Source organism: Amia ocellicauda, chromosome 15, assembly GCF_036373705.1.
Source record: "Amia ocellicauda isolate fAmiCal2 chromosome 15, fAmiCal2.hap1, whole genome shotgun sequence".
Classification (NCBI taxonomy): domain Eukaryota; kingdom Metazoa; phylum Chordata; class Actinopteri; order Amiiformes; family Amiidae; genus Amia; species Amia ocellicauda.
In genome coordinates, this window is record NC_089864.1 from 12,894,535 (window position 1) to 12,918,514 (window position 23,980).

Genomic DNA, 23,980 nt, shown 5'->3' on the forward strand with positions numbered 1-23,980 from the left:
TTATATTCCAAGCAGTTACATTGTTCCCTTTTTACTACCATATACCAAGGTGGTCTGATCACATTGTTTGACCAGCAATGTGGTAGTCAGCAACTATTGACAATTGTGCACTGAATTTATAGTTGTGCTATTAACATTTGGGGTAGGTTAGCATGAACTTGACATTCAGTTAGTTTCTTCCAGTGCTGAAATGATGATCAGCTGTGCTCAGATCACTGACATCGAATAGTGGGATTATGACAAATGCCAGGTGAAGATAATCCGCATCAAAAGTTCTTCTGAGAAAGTTAATACATTTTCATCATCGTTATTTTGCTAGGATTTCTTTCTTATGTGTAAGCCAAGCTGTATGGAATCAATTCAAGCACAAAATCATTGTGGTCTCAAACGCGTACTGCAGTGAGAGACTTACTTCAACCTTTCTTTTATTGTGTTCTCTGCCACCCAGCCAGATTGGAAACAGTCTTTTGATTTCTCTAGGTGTAATATCATCCATTTACTTGACCAGAAAACATTTAAAAAAAGTTAATAAGGGTGGAAGCTAAAGTTTGTGATTCCTGGGCAATCTCCATAGGAGGTGTTATCATCAGAAACTAAAAGATGTGTAAAATAGTCAAATAGTGACTAGTGTGATACAAATAGTCAGTGACGTGATTTCACATTGCAAAATGGTTATTTCAATACAAGGAATTGGACAATAATGATAACGATCATTACCACCATTATCATAGACAGTTGCTTTATGTTGTTTACCCCTATTTGCCTCCATTATACCATGCCTCTACAGCATTTCAGTTTTGCCAGTTCTATTGGATACCCTCCAGTTCTCGTGCATAATGCAAGCAAAAAGCTACGAAGCTCATTGAAGCAGGGCATAAATCTGCGCGCAGGAAACTGAAACTAGGCACAGTTCTTCTTGAATTCTGGTGGGACAGACACAGGATGCCAGGATTAACTACCAGGCTATTTTTCAAAAGCCTGTCCTAGGTGGTCCTCCACATTTTGCCCTGGCTGAAGCAGCAAGTCACATGGTGTGCAAACACTGAGCCATTAGATGATGTGTTCATTGGTTCAAGTCCTGGTCACAGCCGCTTTGACTGAAGGACCCCACAGCATACGCTTGACTCTATACTGCTGCAGGAAGAGGGAAAATTAATTAGGACTGACACACCTTGCCAGACTTAAGAGACCCTCCCTGAGCAAAGGTAAAGTCTGTCTTTCTTCATCTGCCAATAAAAGGAAGAGCTCTTGTTCTCTTGGGGTAGGATGTGGCAGCTTGGCATTAGAGGAAATAAACTAAACATGTTTCATTAAAAAAAATAAAAACAGAATTATACTGTGTACATTAAACAAGATACAAATGTGCGATGAAGACTGAAAATGTTTCCAGGAATTGAAACCTCCTAAAACATCCTGTGAGGCCATGATGAGTTATAGTTCCATAATAATCAAACACTTCCTAAAGCCCTTGCTTTTCTTTAGGATGTTTTCATACTTAATGTGTTTAATGGCCACTGGGCAAAGATTATATAAAAACAAAAACAAAGGCTCTCTAAAAGCGACTACATCCAAACCTGGGATATATGTTTACCTCTTGCTCTCCGTTTTCTTGAAGAACACAATCGAAACTTTCTTCACTTCACTTCAGAATGTAAAAAACCACAAAACACAGTGGAAGGGAAACAGCAACTAATCATTTTCAAACAGAGAAACGTTTTAAAATATGAATTACACAATAGTTTTTAAATCCAGGAGGCTTACACAATTTGATATACTTTCATTCAAACCCTTAAATAATCCTGTAGATTACCACGAATGACTTTGAATTAGTCACATGTAGCCAAAACAAATGTTCCAATGGCATGGCATATTTAACCTGAACGACTGATGATCTGAAACACTGGCAAGAAAAATGGCATGGCTCTTTGGCAGCAGTTTTCTTGTTTTTAGGACATCCGACCACAAATACACCCCTCCCTCATCCCAGTCAACTAACAGTAGGAAAAAAAATGAACATAAAAAAGATAGTTAAATAAAATATATTGAGGTATATTTTAAATAAGTGTCCATACATTTTGTAAAAAATACGTATATTTCAATCTGACATGAAGTGACAAAACTATTGAAGTCTGAAATTCTACTGAGTGAGGCCACTCAACAATACCTCTGTGTGATGCCATTCTGAGATCAATAACAAGAACATATGTATCATTGCATTGCGTCCACTGGCACTAGTCTCAACAATTCAAGGTTTATCTCAATATCAACTCTGGGATACCCAAGCAGTAGATTAGACAGCAGCAGTGTGAGGATCAAATGCAGAATGATGAGACATGTCCTCGTGAAAAATGATGGGAATGAGGATCTGTTCGCTGCTGTGCCAACCTTATTGTCCCAACTGTTTACAAACTGTACATATATAGGCATCGCAAAATAAGGAATTTGAGTGAAACATTTTTAGCTCAGTGGTCTTATCTCTTATTCAGAAAACATTTCTTTGAAGCTCCGTGTCTTATAATACAGGCCTGTGTTTACCTGAGTAATCCAGATAAGATACTTGGTATGTCTGCAGACAAGCCATGAAGGACCAGGAATGGGAGAGAAGCAGGACGGATCAGCCAGACGGATCACACTCTTCAAAGAGACGCCCAGCCTGCAGTGGGGTCAGCACAGAAAGTGAAATATCACCCAGAACTCTCCGAATACACTACAGGTTTCATAATAGTACATAATAAACCTGTAAAGTAGAAGCCATTCTTTCAAAGCTATATGCCTCTTTATCTCACAGCTCAACAAGAAAATGAACTTTTCTAAAAAGAAATAATATTAAAAACATTTGAATAATTATTGTTTGTGTAAAATAATGCAATATAATGACATACATACCTGTTGCATTCATTGCTTCTGATTAAAAAGATCTTGCAACTTAAACTAAGACATTAGATGGGAGTACCAATGAATTTCCAAGAGAGCCCACTAGTGGCAGAATGAACTAGGACACCTCCTACACAACCTTGTGCAAATTCATTACTTCAGAGCAATGATTGACACTGATTCACAGTGATTAACAGAATTCATACCTGCCACTGCATGTTTCAGTTTGGGATCACGAGGCATGGCTATTGACTGGTGCAGTTTGATGCTGACTCAGCCAGGGAAGGAATTCACTTTCAAGCCCTTTTAGATATTTGCAGAATGGGAAACGCTGAGAACAGACTCTGTGCAACATGTAGAACGCAGGCTCAAATTTGACAGGCCCTATCAACACAACAGTTCATTGACAAACAGGCCCTTGGTCTGCTGGGCCCCCGAGAGCCATGCTGCACCTCTGCAGCTGCAACAATACAATGCTATAACAGCATATTCAGATCCATATGAGAAAGAAACTCCAGCTGCTCTCATAAAAAAATATATCAATCACACAAGGGTATGGTAGTAGACATAAACTGAGTTACGTATGAAGCACCACTGACCCAGGAAATGACTCACACAGCTGAAAATCTAACATTTTAAGTTGTTCTGAGAGAAAGCAGTAACACGATTGAAAATCATTTTTTATTAATTTTCAAAATGTTTGGTTTGACCAGTCACGATGATGGATGCTGGGGGAGAGCTGCAGGGCTTGGGATTGTGCTAGCATGCATGTATGAGAGAGAACAGCCAGGTTTCGATATGAAAACTAGATTAAATCACCATTGCGTGGGAAGCTGTAATTCTGTCTCCTCCAGATATAAGGAGTACAGAAAAACTGGATTTAGGATCAAATTAACTTCAAGTAGAAGAATTCCTGTTTTGTGATATCAAAACATCCATCTAAAGCATTATATCCATATCATACACACAAAGTATTTATATAACCCTCATCTGAAATGCAAAGAATGATTTATTGAGTAATGAAGTGGCTCTTACTTATTAACTCCTTCCAACAGGCTTAACTTTATTAGCAATTACTATTCCAATGTTATGTTGTCTCACTTCATGGGAGGTGAAATCCGCAGACATCTGAAAGGCAAGTCCAAGAAATGAGTACATCTGCATCTAGGAAGCCTTCTCCTCATAAACAGTCCCTCATTACTGAAGAGTTTGACTTCCGCAAGTCTTACCACCACCTCTCCCCGAACCACACCCTTCACAAAAAGGAAAACAGCGCACATTGCTTATGTCTGGATTCCCTCGTTTGTTTACACATCCTGTGTTGTTCGAGCACATTGCATTCGGAGGGACTTTCTCTTGGCCCATGGAAAGAGTGCACTCTGAGATGTGTCACCCTCACACAAGTTGTACACAAGCTCTCTGCTCTTCACAGGACTTCACTTTTTTTATTATATCACTATTTAAATATCTTCTGTAACACTGTCATAAAATCAGTAATATCACTTGTATTGACTAGGACTGGTGGGTAATGTATCCATTCCTAAAATTGGGGGACAGATCTCAATGACTTCCTTTTAAATAATGATCTGTTCAACAGTTTAACAAATTGTTATTCTGACTTTCAATAAGGGCAAATTCTGCAGGAGGTTGTAACATTATTTATAAAATGTAGTGTATGTAACTGCATCACTTTACTTAAATATACATACATATTTTATTAATTTATATATATATGTATATATATATATATATATATATTTAACCAGTGCATAGAGAACACAATTTATTGAAACCCTTTGAAACCCACATATTTATAAATAATTATTTTTCACATTTGAACTTGCATATTCTTAAATTGAGTAACTAACCAATCAGTGGACCAACCCATACATTACAATTAAAAGTGAAATCAAGTCCACAGGACATGAACAGAAATTAAGTTAATTTAAGGTACATTATCGGGGACAAAGTGTTCTGGGTTTATAGAGCAAATTGTGCTCTGAGATTCACTTGAAAACACATGAAGAGGTTTTTCATCAGTTAAAAAAACAATTGTAATCAAGCCAGTGTGTTATTAAGTGAGAAGTTTCTGATGTTTTTTTTATTTTCTATTGGGCTGAGAGTTTTGATAAATAATTTTATACTGCATTATTCTGTTTATGTCAGGAATCACACAGTACACACTTAACAAGATATCTCCTATTAAAAAAATAAATACAATAAGTTGTTGTTTTCTTTTGTTTTAGTCATAACTTATACCACATCATTTGTAACTCTGTGAACAAATCAATGCTCCCCTTTTAGAGAATACACCCCCCCACCCCCCAAATCCAGAGTTAGGATTTAACACGTGATTCTGACATTTCAAAGGAAAAATAAAACCAGTCCCATTGGCACAATATTTGTGCCTGCGGCAGTAAATTACGTCCTAATGATTTGTGTTTGTGAGTAAGTGCATGCACATGAACACACATCCAGTGTGTCTTCTATTACTGAGGCAGTGATGACTAGCAAATGATGTCAGAACTGGGGTTCAACCTTGTATAAATTTTGAAAAGCCAACTTTCTTTACAAATGAACTGAGAAGGCAACAGAGGTTCAAGATCGCTTTGAAATACTTATACACGCCTAGACTTATATATATGTGTGTGTGTGTAGATAGATATATAGAAAGGTTTGTTGTTTTTTTCTTATCGTAAGACAACTTGATTCATCTTAAATATTAATAAAAGTGACTGCAAAGAGGGAAAAGAAGATAAAGCATTTTTCCAGCCAATTTTAGCTTCAGAAAGATACCTCCTGGATTGTAAATCATAAAGAGGAAAACAGATTGATAACTGCAAAGACGACTCCTTGAAGTATATATTCAATTTTAATAACTCCTGCATCAGTAAGTCCTTTTTATTTTCCATGTTTAAATAATATATATATAATTCACTGTAAATCATGTCTATTATGAAGTTGGAAAAAAACAGACACTTAATGTAGTAGCACAGTTACACTTGAGGCACCAGTGTCTGCTAAATTACTTTAATAATGATACTAAATTGAAGAGGAAATACATTTTTCACAGGTATAATACATGGTTGAGTGGAATGTTTAACATTATGATACTTCAATATCAGGTTTCATACAGGTTTACATTATAGAAAGCAGCTTTATCAAATAAATAATATTAGATAATATATTGCAGGAATCCGCTCATTTATCCTTTTTCTCTTCATATAAATATGTGTGTTTGCTAGTTTGTGTGAATGTGAACATATGTATATTTATGGATGGGTGTGTGTGTATTGGACAAATGTTTAAAAGATTTTTTCACTGCACCAATACCAGTAATAATATGTTTTCTATTAAATGAAATAATGAAAAAGAAAGAAAGAAAGCCCTGGGGAAGACATCCAGAAATGTCTACTGCAAAGTCCTCCAGGGAAAAGTAAAAGTCTGTAGCAAAACTAATTCTTAAGTGGGGTTCTCTAAGCCAATAAACCCTGCAGTTTATAAGTGTGAAAACTGGCAAAATGCTTAACCACTGAGTGTACAGTAAAAAAAAAAAAAACTTACATTGTGAAGTTAAATATTTGACTTCAATACATTATAGACTGAATTTGTAGATCAGAATGGCAACACTGGACATGAATACAGGGACACACTGATAGGACAGGTTTGGCATGTTGAAATGCTTTGTTTTCTTGTTTGTATACAGACAAACAGATATGTTTTAACTGTTCTCCTGAAGTTCAGACAAGTGCAATGTATTAATTGCTGGAAGTTCACTATTTGAGAGACAGAGAGAGACACGTCGCAGATTACACTGTTATTTACTATCATCAGACACCTGAGGCTGTAAATGTCAGGAAACTGTTTCTTTTTCACATTCATTGAGTATCATCCAATGTTTATGTTAATGAAGGACAGAAGTTCGTGAATTCAAACAGTGAATTGGTAGAAAAGCAATAAATTACCAGTGAATATTTTCTAACATTGAAATCATAATCAATGACTTAATAGACAGGACTCCACTAGTGACAAACCCTCAAAAAGATTATACTAAAATCTAAAGATAATATACTTTAGATATTTGTACTTCATACTTTAGCTTCAGAAGCATTCAGACTTTGTCAGCTTTGCAGATGTACTGAGCACCAATGACTGGGATATTGAGTATTGTAAGTTGTTGTAAGTGACACAACTTTATTTACAATAATGTATATTAATGTATGTCTGCTAGTAACATCTATATTGAATCTAAGCTATTGAAAGGGCCATTGACAACAACATATTTGGACTAAAGCACTCTCTTATGAAAGGTAACTGTGGTGTACCACATGGTAAAAGTGCCGAAAGGAGGAGAAACGCAGCGTGGTTAAGTGACGAGAGGCATGGTAAACCATGATAGAAACCAAAGAAAACCGTGGCAAAGAAAAGTAAATGCATTCTATAAACACAGGCAAACCATGGGAAAACTGCAAAATGACTGTGTAAATGGACTGTGGTAAACTGCGAAGGGCTGCCATGCAGAGAAACAACCATGTCTTCCATTACAAAATAGCACAGCTTGTCTATAAATATGATAGCAAGAGCTTCATTAGAGCAAATAAATGAACATGCCAGTGAAGACAATGTACACCTGACGAGGCTAACTCTGCAGTTTCCCTGTCAGAGATGGGGGCTAATTTGGAAAGAAACAAACAAGAAAATGGAAAGAAAAGTGGAGATTTCAGTAAAGTGCGATGGAGAAATTAGCTTAAATGAAAAACATGATGTTAACCTGTGTCCATTTCTACACTTGTACACGAGCAGCAGGATATTGCTGAGGAGCAGGAGAGCTGAGAAGTGACACACGACATCACCGCACACAGGGTGCCAGATCCTTCATGTTACATAGTTTGTTCCCACAGACACACACAGCACTGTGCGCAAGCCTCCTGCCCGCTGACGCTGAACATACAGCTCTGTACATACAGCACAGCCGATTATACAGACCCATGCAGTTAAATAACACAGCATTTTTTAAATCAAGAAAAGTCTACTGGGTCAGACTGCTTAGCACACTTCCGGATATTTCACTTTGTACTGTATTCGATAGCAGCCCTCAACCCAAATGATGTTTTCCTTATTCCAGAACCCCACTGCTTTTCTGTGGTTGGCAGATACAGTCGGAAGACACGCTGGAACTGTGTGTACTTGACCCCGAATTTCAAAGCACGCCGTTCGTTTATTCCTGTCGCTCTTCTGCAGGAGTGCGCCTGTAAAAGTTGAGCCTCAACCTATCTGAGGAAAAAAGCTGCAGCTTAGAGCCAAAACCACAGCCGAGTCATTCTTCTCCTTACAATACAAACAGTCGGCTGCCAAGCCAGTACAAAAGCCAGTAGACAAGCAGCTTGAGGTAAGCAAAAGGTGAATGCAGCAGGGAGAGAGGACCGGTGTGGATCTCTGTGCTGTGGAAAAATAATCATTTCATCTGTGGCTTTCAATTCAATTCACAATTAGTCACACACCAGATTATTTGTCTGGGGGGCTGTTCCGACTTGAATTGGGGTTGTTTTGTTGTTGTTCTTGTTTTATAACTCAAAATGCTTACAGCTAGCCTATCCAGTAGCTCACAGTTTAGGAAGGACGGCCTGTGCCAGAAACATTGTCTGCACCTATTTAAATCCAGCTTCCAATGCACATTCCAGGTTCCTCAGACTACTACTGTACCTTAACATACCCCCCACCCAGCCTCACTATACTGCAATGAAGGGTGAAAAACACAACAACACAAAAGAAAAAGTAGCAGCACAACAGTACGTGCCTTTGTGAGAGAGATTGTTTTCGAAGGGGGGGGGGGGCAAAAAAGTAGTAAGATTAAAAACTGACTTTTTTGTGTATTCCACACTCTGCCAAAACGCAGCAATTTACTATGAATCAAAAACAGCTTTCCTGGCACATATTCCAGTGTGAATCGCTGCCAGGAAAGTTGTTTTTTTACCTGTTTATATGCAGGTAAAGTAGACTTTGCAGAATGGAATTATATGAGGTCTTTTTTCCTACTGAATGTGAGAGCGTTATATTAGGTAGGAGCCGAGCAGCTGGAAATTGCAACAAGAAGACATTTAAGGGGGGGAGGGGTCTTCACTAAACATTTGCCTTAATTTAAAGCACTTTAAGATTCCAAATCAAATTGAAACCATTGCTAACCAAGCAGCTTGTAAAGTACGAAGCAATTTAGGAACTAATTTGCCACCCACTAGGTAAATACCCCCAAGTTTTCTTTCATACTTATTTAATATTCATAAATCAAGATCCATTACATACAAAATAAAATAAATATAACTTGTAAAGAAACATTCTTGCACTAAAAGAGCATCTCTCATTATTGCAATAAAACTGAACTAATTAAAAAACTGGACTTTTAGGATACATTTGGTTCTCAAAGTTAACAAGCCATTTTATGTTTAACTCTTTTTTGTACATTTCATGTAATTTTTTTAAATTAAATGTTAAAATTAAATTTGATTTCAGGACTGATTACGTTTCTGTTCATCAGAGCCAGTTTCTACAAAATCTGGAATATGAGAATTTGGTAGCTATGTAAATATGAATTGAAATGACAGATATAGAGAACGAAATTTGTTCTGCAGTATATAGTCAAGTTTAATCTAAAATTATTTTTAAAAATATGTAATTTCAAAATTCAGTTCTATACACTCGTTATATTCATAATCAATAAAAGCTGGACTAAAATTAAAAAATAAGTGTTGGTATGTTTAAAAATAAATTACAAGTAACTATTTTTGACTAATATATATATATATATATATATATATATATATATATATAGTATATATTCACATTTGAATTGTCCATTTTCATTTTGTTTTCTATTTTTATTTATTTTATATATTTATATTACACTTCTGGATACAGATAATAGAAAGAAAAAAAAATGCAGAGGTTCATTTATGTTGGAAGTTCCTACTTTTGCACATCTTACGTGACTTTCTTCAATAACCAGTTTTGTTTTATTATCATTTGTGATGTTAACACTGTTTGGAAATGTTGTCCTTGTTGACATTTGGAAGTGATCCATTATGTAAAACATTTGTCAAGTCTGGCAACAGATGCTTTGATTTTTATGTTCTTCTTTTAGTCTATTTTAGAGAATTTTAAAGGCAAAGCAAATTGGTGGATTGTCAGATTATACACCCATAAAGTACAAAAGTAATTTACAGAAAAAAACATATATTTTATGGCCTGTTTTTCCACTTAATTACAGTATTTATAAGCCTATGTTATCTGCTTTTAATTTCCTTTGGTTTAATAAATACATGCCTGTGTTGTTGAAATAAAACTTCATAGATACTTGTTCACTTGAAACACTGAGTTCAATTTTTAAGCATTTTGTGGAGAACAGAGGAGGTGAGAGGGACAGGGAGGGGGACTGCGCTGGAGTGAAATATGCATTGATTTCTCTACTGACGTAAACTGTAGTATCAGAAATATATTCCAGCTGTACACTAGCAGATTAGGACAGGTTTGACAAATAACACTTTATCCATAACTTCAAACTCTAAATCATAAAACATTTTGAATACTAGATGAAATTCTGCAGAGTAAGAAACATTGATCTTCTGCCAAAGCCTCATCAGAGGTCCTAGGTCTCTCGCTTGGCTTTATTCTGAGTGAAAGGGAAAATAATGTTTTTTGAAAGGAACAAAATTGTCAAGGGCAATAAGTAATTTAGCTTGAACACACTTTTGCTAATTGTTGTGTTCCCTATATACACTGTTATTCAAATGTTTCCGCTGTGTTTCTCTGCTGAACTGCTACAGTTTAACCCTCGGTGGTGTCATGTACTGCATATGTTCTTCAGACGTTGGTATTGCAATAGGCTTATGATTTTATAGCTGTTTGGGGTTTGGGGGTGCACAGACCATGTGATCTTTTCATGCTGACGTCTGGCAGGGAGGACAGTGCAGTTACAGTGGCCCTTGTTGGACAGTCATGGTGGTGCAGTGAAAATAAATACCTCCCAAGTAGGTCTGACCCTTTTTTAACTAATCCATGCTGACCACTGGGGTTTGAAATGCAGTGTCACTGACTCTTCATGCCCTGGGATTCATTACCAAGCATGAACAAGAAAGAAGTGTAAATATCATATCCACTCCATACAAATAATCATTACGATTTGATGAGTATCACAGTGCCTGTGTTGTGATTTTATCATTCTTGAGGAGCATGGAAGATTGTTTTTAAACTTGCATTTTTCATTTGTGTTTGTTTTGTTTGTTGTTTTCTTTTCTTTTTTTTTTTGCTTTCTAGCAAATTATATTCAGGGCACATATACTGAGATAAGCATTTGTTTTAAAGCACAAGAGCACTCAGAGAAAAAGAAAGATGAACAGAAATTCAGATGCTGATAATTAGGTTAAAACTGTGACGAAAACCTTTAGAAAAAACTCTTTAAACATATATTAGTATTAGTATTGTGGTAATATGTTCCAGAACATTTCCAAGATTATAAATATAAATTATATATACATTTGTATATTGCAGGCAATCACTGAAATACTCTGCTAACTGAGCAACTCTTGATATACTCGTTATTGCAATTATTAACATTATATTGACAACCACTTTGGACACATATGCTGACCTCTAGTGGCTGCCTAACACAACAGTGAAGGCAGAGTGTGCAGTAAGTGGCATTGTTTCAGCTTGATTGCCATCATCTCTCACTCTGGTGTCTGAAAAACATGGTGCATAGAAAGTCACACTGTTGATGTCAGACTGGACTGTCAGGTCTATTCCTGGCCACTACCACGGGTCTAACATGTCACAAATGCTAGAAGGTCCAACATGCCAGTCTTACTTCATCTAAAAGCATCTTCTAACTGAGCAAGGGTTGTCAATCATTATAAATCATGATGCACATTTCACAGAAGCACCTCTGGCTGGGGTTTTGGAAGCTGTATTCAGAAATAACACTCCTGAATGATTACTACACTAAGCAAAGGGTAGGGATGGCCTTAAGAAACCACTCCAGCATTGAGTAACTTTTAAAACCTGCACAGCCAAAAGAGAGACGTTGAACAAGGCAAATGGCAGGACTACGCATTGACCCGCTCATTAAAATTGCTGTCATTCAAAATCATTTTCAAATGTCATCAACACAAATCATTTAACGGTTGCTCTGTCACTCGCTCGTATTTTCTTCATGTGTGTTTCTTGTCATCCTATATATTTTAGAAAAGTATGTTATCCCCCAAAAACTTAAAACAAATCTCATATTGAAAAGTAAGGCTATTCTTGCTACCAATGCTCTGCTTTTACCTCTTGCAGACCATTTTAATTGCTTTCAAAGTGACTTTGATCACTCTTTTTTTGTATAGAGCTATTACAAATCAGGAGCCATCAGCTACAGTTTATAAACTTAAGGTCCCCCCATGAAAATATAGCATGACTAAAACAATAAATGAATATCTGCTTCGCCTAAATGTTAACGGACAAACAAAGGGGGAAAATTTGAAATGAAAAGCAGGTTTCAGTGGCACTGCAAGTAGCTACTGTTCCTGTGTTTGTTTCTAGCAATGTAACACACCGGAGCCCCCGAATTCCACATCTCAGCCCTTGAGAGATTTAACTCGAAATAAATGCAAGTTTCTGGCTTTTCAGGACATTGATTCTGTTCTGTAGAGGAAGGAATGTTATGAATTCCCTTCAGTGTTTTCCAGGGGGTCCCCAGCACAGTTGTTGGGGTTACAGGCATGGGGGACCCTTTCCACTTGTAACACAGACACTGAAGTCTCCCACAGCTGCCGCCTCCAGGCAGACGGTGTCACTTAAGGGTCTTTTGTTCTTCCCTGTGTTCCTTGGGCGCCACCTCCTTGCCACTGATCTGTATGCTTTCCAATGAACTCCCAGGCAGGGGGAGACGAAGTCAGGGCATGCAAACTCATTCTAATAAGAGCCCTCCTCAAACCTGCCCAGACAGCATGCCTCAAACTTTCTCATCACTACTACTGCTGCTGCTGCTACCAGAAACTGTTCTTCATTCAACCTAACAACTAGAAAGCCACTAGCACGAGTGATTACATTCAGAGGAGTAATATTCATACTTTTTTTTTTCTTCTTTTGAACATCTAAACACAAAGTAAGAAGTAAGTAAACTACTCTGAACTACATTGGAAGAAAAGAAGAAATAGCACTTTGCAGTTGTCTATTTACATCTGTTGGCTGTTATCATGCACGAGTCTCCATGATATAATTCTGATTTATTTTTACAGGAACTTAATTACAGCGGGATTGACCTTCAACATGCTTTATTTTATTTCAGACTGGAAATTCATCAAAGATTTCTTTCTTTTTGCGGGCTGAAGACAGAACTCAGCAAAAGCTTTGCAAAACTCTGTATTGGGAAAGTAAGTTCTCTCATTTCTGATTGTTTGGTGAAGTTTTTTTGATTTGTTGGAGCAAGTACAATGCCTTTGTTATCTTTTTCTTTTTTTCTATTAAATAATCCCACATAACAAAATGTAATCATCAACAGTCTCAGACTTTCATAGGGATGGAAACATTTTAATTGGCTGAATAATTGAAACAATATTTCATCAGTTTATATACATTGTTGTAAAGTCTGCATAGCATTATTTTACTCAAAACAGTGTGTATTTATTTAGGAATGTTATGAGAAAAAGAGATGTTGCAACACAAACCAGAATCGAGGGTGGGCTGTTTTATTGCAAACACACAGGAATAAAATAACAAGACACATGTGTTTACAGAGTCTATCAGGGATTTCCCCTATTTTACTATTTAAGCAAAGTGAGAGTCTTTCAAATGCTGCCAAACAGTGTAATTTATAAGCAAATTAATTTGTAGAGACAGGGCAGACCTGTATTTTCAATGCTGTGGAATAATTAGAAACTGAACTGTTGAAAGCTTTACATATTGACAATGAACCGGTCTCTCTTATCTGCAGAGTGGCAGTGCCAGGATGTTTTGCTCAAGGAGATTGTTTCAGCAGTGGAGTTTTGCAGTGTTTCTGCTCTGCTCTCCCGTCCCTCACTATGGGAGACCTCTGGATGCCCTGACCAACAGAATGTAAGTCTGGGTTACAGATATATCATTTTGTGGTGGCGTTTGTCCTAATGGTGAAATGTTGATCAACCTCAGAATATTTCTGTTATTTTCGTATCTGTATATCAGGTGGAAGCGAAGGTGGATTGAAACCTTTTCATTTTCATCTTAAAATGTCATTCCAAATTAAGTAGAAAAATCTAATTTGTGCAGAAAAAGATAGGACACATAAAAACGTGTACTTTATGTGGCTAAATGTTGTGAACTTAACTTTATAAAGTGCTTTTCAAAGCAATCTATGTACATAATTTGTGAGCATTTACACTTTCAGGCTTTTATGTTTGCAGTACAGTGTATGTGTTTAATGCATTTTTATAGAGATTGGAGAAACTAGCAGACCATTTGCATTTTTAATTGAACTCTATATTAAAATATGTTTAATGTGTTTTATTATAGAGAGAACTTTAAACACTAATATTTCAACTCTCACCATTATAATTGACTGGAACAAAATGGAAATATGTTTCAGGTAATATCAACATATAACAGCAGTTAACATCCTCCCTCAAAGACTTCCTGGTGGGTTTTATAGTCTTCAAGTATCTTGTGTATTTGTGTTTAGAAAAAACAGAAAATCACACTAAAACTCCTTTCAAAAATTCAGCCAGTGAATATTTTTTCCAGTTGATTTCTACTTTTTATCCTTCAGTTCTTCCTGGGAATTTAAGTCAGCATGTTTTCGGTTATTACCTCAGCCCGTCCTCAGCTGGGGAGGCTGGGTTTCGGACTGTCTGCTAAAAACAGAAATGGCCTTCTTTCTTTTTCCTCTTCTCTGCCCGGCATCCTGCGCTGCACTTTGTTACGCATGTGTGTGCCGGCCCTGCCTGAATTCCTCTGTGAGTACAGAGAAGAGTCTCAAATAGGGCGAAAATAATGCTGATGCACTGCAAGATTGTGACCCGAGCAAAGCTGGACTGAGAATAAAGCTTTTGTGGAGGTTATATGAAGTGGTTCAAGTCTATCTAGACACTGATACAGAGCTGTGCCAAGTTAACGTTGACGCATATTTACATTGAATGACGCACGCAGCATTGAAGAATCATTAAAGTGTCTCTGTACATTAAAGTGTCTCATTAATGTTCATCTCCACATCATGCCCCCAGAAAGTTGTAGGGAATAAAAAAATCATGGTAGAACTGGTCATAAAAAAGGCAGTTTTCTTATGACAACAAAATGTCAAAACACCTGGAAAGCTTTGTAAATGAAGGAGATATTACTGGCACAATCTTTCTAATCATAACCAGTTAAGTTTGTTCAGTCTGCCTCTAATAACAAGCTAAAAAAAACTCTGTCAGTGAAATGAAGTTTTAACATCTATTTCATTGTTGTTTTTCATGGTTGTTGTTAAAAGGAACCAAAAGTTTCAACGTATCGCCAACCTCACAGAAATACCGTCTGCATTCAGGATGTACTTTAGACTGTGTAGCACCAATTTATGTTTTATTAGATATATTCAGTTTTGTCATATTTTTGGCACATATTGGATATAAAAAGTCCTAAGTGACAAAAAAGATACAAAATACCTGTAGCTTGTCTTTGAGTAGGTGATTCTGTCTTCATAAAATACTATATAATTCAGAAATACATGCATTTCAATTAAAAAAAAAGTGTTAAAAAACATAACAAGCAAAGGAAAGTGTGTATGTTTAAATTTTCACTTAAACATTACATAGCATATAATTGAAGATGTCAGCTCTCAAACCCTTTTCAAACGTCTCATATTAAGTGTAGCATTTTCATAATATTATTATGAATAATAATTATTATGATAATAAACATTCCAGGTTTCCATTCACTGACTTAACAGTAATGCTCACTAAAAGCAAAGTATAATTATGGTTATTTTGGACCTACCATAACACCTACCATATTTATAGCCAAGGAAAGTACATAGTACAGAGCTTTCACAATGTAGGAAGTTACAAATAAATATAAATACTTCAGAATATTAAAAGGAGTATGACCTGGGAGAAACTCAAATACTGCTTCTTTTAAAATAGGATAGGATACAGATATATCAAACTTAATACACATTTAATAGTTCAGCATATGAAGCATTGATGAAATTAAGTCTATAATAAAATGATTGACTTTGGTGGTATTTGACTGTCATTAACAGACTCAAAGGTCCTCAACACAAATCAAAACCAAGACAAAATCCTAACACCTACATTGTGGGCGCTAAATAACTCCCAACTCAATCCACTAAAAGTGTACATTGGGATTGGGAAGCATAATTTAATCTTCATAATAAAATCTGCCTATTCCCCTTTATACTCTGTATCAATAGATATAATCCTATGATGAATTTGCTCAGAGATACCGACTATAATTACAACGTAGCAAAAATCAAGCAGACACAGGCCAATCAATCCACTTGGCAGGCGGCCACAGAGCATTACAAGTCACACAAACGTTTTGCTTGACTCCCTGCCAAGTTTGTAAAAGAAGTTAAAATAAATGGACCTGGAAACTGACTGAAATTACATGTATTGTGGTTAGGTTAAACGTAGCAAGCGTTTTTTTTCTTCCCCCCAGTATAGAGAAACAATTAACTTTCAGGTAGGCCAAACAGAGATCTGCGGGATCGGTGCCACTGCAGGATGTGTTAATGTTTTCCTTCTTTCTTATTTGTAGTTTCTCAGCGGAGAAATGTTTGAACGAAGCTTATGAAAGTTTAAAGGTGCTGTATCATTTTTCAAAGGAACAACTCCCACTAATATTCCCGTCGCTGTTTGGAGAAGAGCGATTCAGCATTTGAGAAAATATTTGTATATAGATAAACAACGTGAATGTAGGCTCAAAACCACTGTTGTAAACACAAAGATAGAGAGAGAGAGAGAGAGAGAGAGAGAGATACATAGATACATACAGAGATGTTGCCAACCTGTTTTGGCGTCATAGGGTCGACAGCACTGATTGCTAGTAAAGATTAGCAACTCTCCAACGCCCCCCCACCCCATTCCCAGACCTGACTGCTCGTGTCACCCTACACACCCAACAGAGAGCTTTATATATTAGTCACCCACCCACCTGCCACATAACCTGAACTCCTGCTTGTCTGTGCCAACTTCCCGGCTGTGTAGTCTCTTTTGAAGAGCACTCCAATATCTAACGCCGAGGAAATGGTGGGCGTGGCATTTGTTTAATCTGATTGTATCCATTTACTTCGATTTCTCATCATCCGCACTGGATTTTATAACGGGAGTGCTTTCCAGCCATGGGCCATTTGTTCTCAGAAGTCCGGCAGAACGGGAGGCAAGCCGGTGTTTTCGATGTTTTGTATTTTTCTAAGAGGTCAGGGAAATCAGAGCCCAAGCAAAAGCAAAGAATCGAATCGACTAATAATGAAGGGGTGGCATACACTATCTGGTAAGAAAATAGACATTGGGGACATTTAAGCAGTCTAGTGTTCCCGTTGGAGGGTGATAAGTAAGGGCACTGAGTCAGGACGATTTTCTTTTCTCTGGGTGCCGATGAAAACAGAGAATATTTACCACTTGTGAATCCTGGCAGCAGTGGTCCTTACTCAGTCTGCCTCTCATGACACCTCTCTTATGTCAACACAACTTCTCAAGCGTACTGTTATATTTAGTCCATGCTTCCTCGCACTTTGATCGCTCCTGTCGTACTGCAGGGCCTGGCGTATATTTGTGGTAGGACTGTATATTCTTGCACAACAACATCTGAAAAGCCATCTGTGCAGTCATACACGCCGGGTCCACATACCTCCGAGCCATTTGTTTTTGGCTTCGTCGTCCTGTTTTGTTTCCTCTTTTGGTGAAGAGCTCTCATATTTATTTAGTGGTATGCAATTTAATGGTCAGAGTAAACAGTAACTACTGGTTGGCAGATTTAGTTTTTATTCAAGTTGTTTTAATTGTATACTACTCACCAACAAACTCCCAGCATTAGTCAAGGCCAGAGATTAGCGGCAGAGTTTGTTTTATTTCTGCTTAAAGGAAATGTAAGAAAGGCTCGTGTAGCCGCCGTCGCAGTAAGGGGCAAAGTTTTTTCCTCCGTAGGGAAAATACCTGTCTTCGTCAGGAAGCAGTTTTTCGTAATCTTTCCTCGTAGCTCAAGAATGTAATGTTTTCCACTTATTATTAATAATACTGTCTAGAACAATATAATTTTAGATATAAATAGTAAAAGGGATAAATGAGGATAAAATGCACTGATTCTCATTAAAGCTCATGGTACCATTAATGAGAAGGTAGTATTTAAAATAATTTCTACTCCACTGTTTTGTCCTTTGGTGGGAATAATTACAATATTCTTTCCCAGTGGTCTTTTGGTCTTTTAATTAGATTAGGTATTCACTGGTAAAGGAAGTTGAGTTTTTCATATATATTACATTTTGTTGGTTTGTTTTCCTATTTTAGTTTCTTGCCAGTGTATGAACTTGTAAGAACAGATTTTATATGTATATGTTGTTACCCTCTATGTTGTGGGATGCTGATGAGCATCTACGGGAGATCAGCGTTGAATGTTCAAAAACCACACAGTCTGGGCAGTACTTGCAGATGATAAGAGTAAATTCAAGCCAGTAAGACAGATAAAATAAAAAATAAATAAAAGACTAAAAATAAAAACTGTTAACAAAAAGGCAGAGGAAAAAAGTTATTTTTCAGTCAAACTGTATTCCACATTCGTTCCTTATTTGCTCTCAAACAGAAAACCTGTCACAGCTAAATAAAGTATTTTTTTTCCATGGACAGAGTACCCTGCTAATCTTACTATAAACATTTTCAATAATAAATTCACTCTGTTGAATAAATAAACTCTACCTAAAATCATCAGTTACACTACAGTCAGGTTACTCTCTAGAGTGTATATGTTCAGATTTGTTGATGTTGTTTATGAAACTGAGATATATTTATATAACTTCCTGCATTGCATTAAACAAGCATATTTATGTTTTTGTTGACATGCAATTCATTTTTAATTCATGATTAAATTTTTTCTCTGTCTCTCTGTGCTATATATATGGAGTGTAAAAATATTCAAAAACGGTCTATTAAATAAAACTGTAAGCGCATTTCTTTCTTCATACTGCCACCTACTGGAGGAAAAATAAATTCATACATTAATTTGAGGCAGCGAAGATATAAAGTTAAAAACATACCACCTATAATAATAATAATAATAATAATAATAATAATAATAATAATAATAATAATAATAATAATAATACATTTGAAAGGAATCAATATATATATATTCAAAGACAACAGTAGTAAAATACATGCATTTTGCTTTTCATTGTTCAAAATAATTCAATTTGTTTCCTAGCATCAATGTGTCCCTTTATTCACAGTTTAAATTACATTAAGTTAAGAAATAGACGGATACATTTTTGCTTAGGATGTAATAATTAGTACATAATTCATATTTTAACCTTCCCATTATCGTTTACCGGATATCTATTTTATGTGGACAATTATTACTACTATTTATAGTAGTAATAATTACTACTTTAGGCAGGGCATTTTTGATTTACACATATTTAGTATTAGAAAGCAGGAAAACATTTATCAAACAGCACTGAACCATTTGATCTTAGCTGAGAATTGCAATATTTTCATCCAACTTCTTTTCTGCTCTGTGAGGAAAGAAAACAAGAAAAAATAAAGACAAAGTAGAATTAAATTAAAGCAAATTTCCATTGTCCAAATAAAAATAAACCCCCCACAAATAGTCAACTTAAAACCAGGGGTTACATATAAGTCTGTAGCAAATTAGCATTGGTCTGTCAGTGGTGTAGAGTGTAGTCTTGTTTTATCTTCCCTGGGTTGTTGTTTCTTTTAATTCTCAAACAGGATTTATTTGCTCATCAAGATGTTTTTTTCTAGGACAGGAATAGTACATCAAAATATTATACTGTTCATTTCCACATAAACATATAGAGGGGATCTGAAGCTTTTCTGTAGGCCTCTGTGGAGCTCGGTGTCCATGCTGGCAGGAGGGACAGATCTTTGCCCCCGAGACGTGCCAGATCTTTCACTGAAGGTGTTACGAATCACTCTGGATTTATTTTAGTTAGGTGTGAGGATCTGGAACTGTGTGGATTTAAGGTAAATACAATATCAAATAGTCACTGGAGGCTTGCCAGGTTTTTACAAGCCTTGATTACTTTAAGTAAAAACACATTGAAGCAAGGTGACTCGATGAATTCGGGCAGTTATCTGTCAGTTTCACACGGAGGGCAAACGCAAGAGGAGGTTTGATAATTATGTGGAAGCGCGGGGCAGGGCATGGTGGGAGGGAGACTTCGACGTGACTGCAGGGATGTGTCCAAACACCTTGAATCAACAGCACACCGCGGCTGCACTTCGCACTCAGCCTCGGCAGTGAACTAACAAATACAGATGAATAAAAAACTGGTACGAAAATATTAGGCTATGCCGAAAGCTTGGGAAAGAATTTGTCCTGTGCTTCTTTTAATTAAGCTTGGCCGCAGCTGCAGGAGAAATTTGCAGCGTTGGGCACTTTGAAATGCTAGCGTGCATGACAAACTAAAACATACACATCAAAATTTCCATGGCCTGTCCTTATAGGAACAGTTAATGCCTCTGTGTCAAGCAAGGGAGACCGGCTCCAAAATCCGAAGCATTATATAATGTAGTCTGCTCTATATTAGGTGATGAGAGAGTTTTAAGGCAACGTTGATGACTTATTGTTTTTTTTCTATGACTTTGTTGAATAGAAGGGGGCATGGAACTGAAGCTCTTTAACAACCGTCCAAAAACACCTAATGAATATTAAAATAAATCACATTGTGAAAGCACTGACTTAGAAAAATAAATTCTGAGACAGCTGTGAGCTACATTCTGTGAAATACGCCACTGTCCTTCCATTGCAGTTCATTTACGATTGAACTTGCCCAGCCTTGGAGTTGTCTTTTCCCAGCAAATGCAGACATTGGCAGAAAAGTACAACATACACCCAGGGCAATGTATCATATTCTCTGTCCTAAGACCCCTACACTGCTGTAAATCTGATATATTCTTCATTAGACAAGTGACCTGGAGCTCCCAAGGGTGCTCACACAATACTAGCCACACCAGAGTTAGGGGCACTCAAGGCCTCAGAATTGTCAAGGTGTTACTCAGCCCACTGTGTTCACCGTCGCTCCCTGTTTCTCTGTCAATGCCACAGGAAGCGATCAGTCACACACGCCCAGCTGATGCACGACAAGGGTCGGACCCTGCAGGACTACAAGAGGCGGACGTGGCTGCAGGAGCTCCTGGACGAGGTCCACACGGCCGAGATCAGGGAGCTGCCCAGCCGCACCACTCACCCCAAACCTGCCGTCAGCACCAAGAACTACCCTATTGGCTTCAGGGTGGAGGAGGAGGGCACCAACCTCCCCCAGGAGACCAACAAATCCCAGACCTACAAAGACCAGCCGCTCAAAATCAACAGCAAGAAGAAGAAGAAAGGGCGGTCTGGGAAGCGCCGGGAGAGTGAGAAGAAGAAAAGGAGGGCACGCTCTGTGAATGTGCAGGAGCCCGGCAGTGGATATGATCTGGACTGGAGCCCGTACTTCAGCCTTGTAAAGCTTCTGCACTAGACACTGTCAGCTTCTGACAAAGGTAAACGATCCTGCCATCGAGTTTGACGTTTCTTGTGTTTGAATATTCTTTTACTCCTTAGGTTGCCTTTTCCAAAGCAGACCCAAAGGTGACAACATCCAAATATTTTAACACGGCCCAACAGTCATCGAGTGACACATTTGGCATTTGCAATTGGTGGAAGTGTCCAAGTTTGACTTAAATCAAAGTCCAGTGAAACATACCCTTCCAAACAGAGAGTGTTGTATTTTTCCCTGTCTCCTGAACAGCAGTCTTTAAAACACTCCATGCTTCACCAGCAGGAAATCAGATGGACACTGTTTTGACAATCCAGCAGCTATATTTAATATAATTAACACAGCAGACACCAAAATATTGAACTGCTTGAGCTTCAAAGCCAAGCCGAACTCCGGTTTGCACATTTCTTTGCCTTGCCATTCTGAAATTCCATCTTATTGAATTGGGGCCTTTGACATTTTAAGTAGGGTAACGTTTACACAGTGAAAGGTGTCTCTTTTGCATAATTGCAAACATCTGCATCGAACCCTTGTATTCAGGAACGAGATGGGCCACCCAGTCCTGCAGCCAGAGACTACGCTCTCTAGAGCACAAGGGGATCGGCTGCTGGCACCGACTTACTGGAGCACTAATATAAAACAGGCCTTGCAAACTGGCCCTGAAAAGAACATATTTAGACACCAAATTAGATTCACAATTTGTAACGGATCATTGCAGAAGTTAATAAGAATGTATATAAAGGATCTACTTGTCAGAATCATGTGCTCAGCGTGAGATGTTCATGTCACATCTGACATAGACCTTTCTTGACTGAATGCATAGCAGTTGTAATTGTTTTATCGGTATGATCGAGCTCTGATCTGGATTCCTGATCTGGATTTGTATTCTTCTCAGCTAAATATGTCACTTGTGAGCCTAAATAAAATCAAACATTTGGACTTTAGGATTTTGTGTGGGGGAAAATATATATATATATATATTGGTTCTTGTCACGGACACATTGCAAGAAAACAGATCAAAGATGGAAAAGGAAACTATTGAATGTATAGCAAGAGATGAAAAAAGACATGTTTTCACTTATACTGATTTTCTCTTTCTTTTTCACAGATAACTACGGACATTTTAATGGGACACCTAAAGACTCATGTTGCAGTATTCTGTAATAGTGATTGTTTGGAAAGTAATAGGGAAAAATATTTATTGTCTGTAAATATTTGAAAACGCACCAAAATAGTGATAATAATAATAATAATAATAATAATAATAATAATAATAATAATAATAATAATAATAATAAAAGTTATTCATTCATTGCTCCGTGGAGCTGCAGATTTTGGTCATTGTGAATATTTCCTTTTTATTGGTAAGACTAAGCCAATTATAAATGTCAGATTTGCCATAATTTATTTTGTTTGAATGGTGTATTTATTTTGTAAATGTATCAAGGTGCTGCTGACTTTCTATATTTTTGTAACATAATGCACTTTAGATATATAAATATATATATCAAGTACTTTTGTTAATTGACCTAATAAAGTGTTCTCTTTTTGTGGTTGGTTTTAATGAAGAAAAATGTTCATTCGTTATTATCTCCTTATTCACCTATAGGTTTGTACCAAACATTGTGTTAGCATACAGTTATCATCTCTTCATCCAATCGTGAGTGCTTTTGCACTAGCTATTTGATACTGTTACTTCAGGAATGCATACCTTTACTTCTGATCGTGAGGACAGACACTTTCTAAAAAATGTAAGACCAAACTAATTTGAGCTCCGTTGTAAAGCAGAACAGGAAGTGCTAAAGAACAGGAAGGAAACAAATAAACTTGCTTGGTATCTCATCTACACAAAGACATTTCTCAACAATATACAGAAAAACCTTGTAAAGCCTTGTAAACCTTATAAAAGGACTTTATTTGTTTTTACATAAACAAGACCAAATATGTACAGCATTTATCTGTCAACATTTTCTCAAAAATGTGCTCGATGAGAGGGCGATGATTTACTTGTTAGTCATTTTCTAGATCTATATTCAAACAATTCTGGATCTCTGTTCTTTCTGTGAGATGAGATGTTGAAATCCTTCTTAGGTCTGTGGCCACCAATGGACATTGTATTACACACATTTATTTCACTTAATTAATATATATAAGTTGTTTAAAGTAAAGTAATGAGAGTAATTAAATAAATAGATACATAATATACACATACATACATGTTTTGGGTATCAAATTCCCAGTTATAGGCAATATTTGTCACAAAACTCAGATTATCGACAATAGCATAATTTCCTGAAACTATGGCATTACCAGGATGTTCTGTAAAGTTGGAAATCATAAAAGGGTTCACTGATGACTTTATTGACAGTTCTGTCTTATTGCTCAAAG

General features: G+C 36.9%; 1 protein-coding gene across 2 annotated transcripts; it reads left to right on the plus strand.

Moving 5' to 3' along the window:
* The first annotated feature begins 5,476 nt into the window (after window positions 1-5,476).
* On the plus strand, window positions 5,477-23,160 carry pthlha (parathyroid hormone-like hormone a). 2 transcript variants are annotated; one of them, XM_066724110.1, is made up of 5 exons: window positions 5,477-5,764; window positions 13,196-13,280; window positions 13,841-13,962; window positions 21,160-21,596; window positions 22,701-23,160. In XM_066724110.1, exons 3-4 carry the CDS (start codon window positions 13,856-13,858, stop codon window positions 21,572-21,574), a joined length of 522 nt encoding a protein of 173 aa, XP_066580207.1. In that variant the 5' UTR covers window positions 5,477-5,764; window positions 13,196-13,280; window positions 13,841-13,855; the 3' UTR covers window positions 21,575-21,596; window positions 22,701-23,160. The 2 variants fall into 2 exon arrangements, with proteins under 2 accessions (XP_066580207.1, XP_066580205.1); XM_066724108.1 differs by lacking the exon at window positions 5,477-5,764 and adding an exon at window positions 12,857-13,019.
* Window positions 23,161-23,980: the final 820 nt, after the last annotated feature.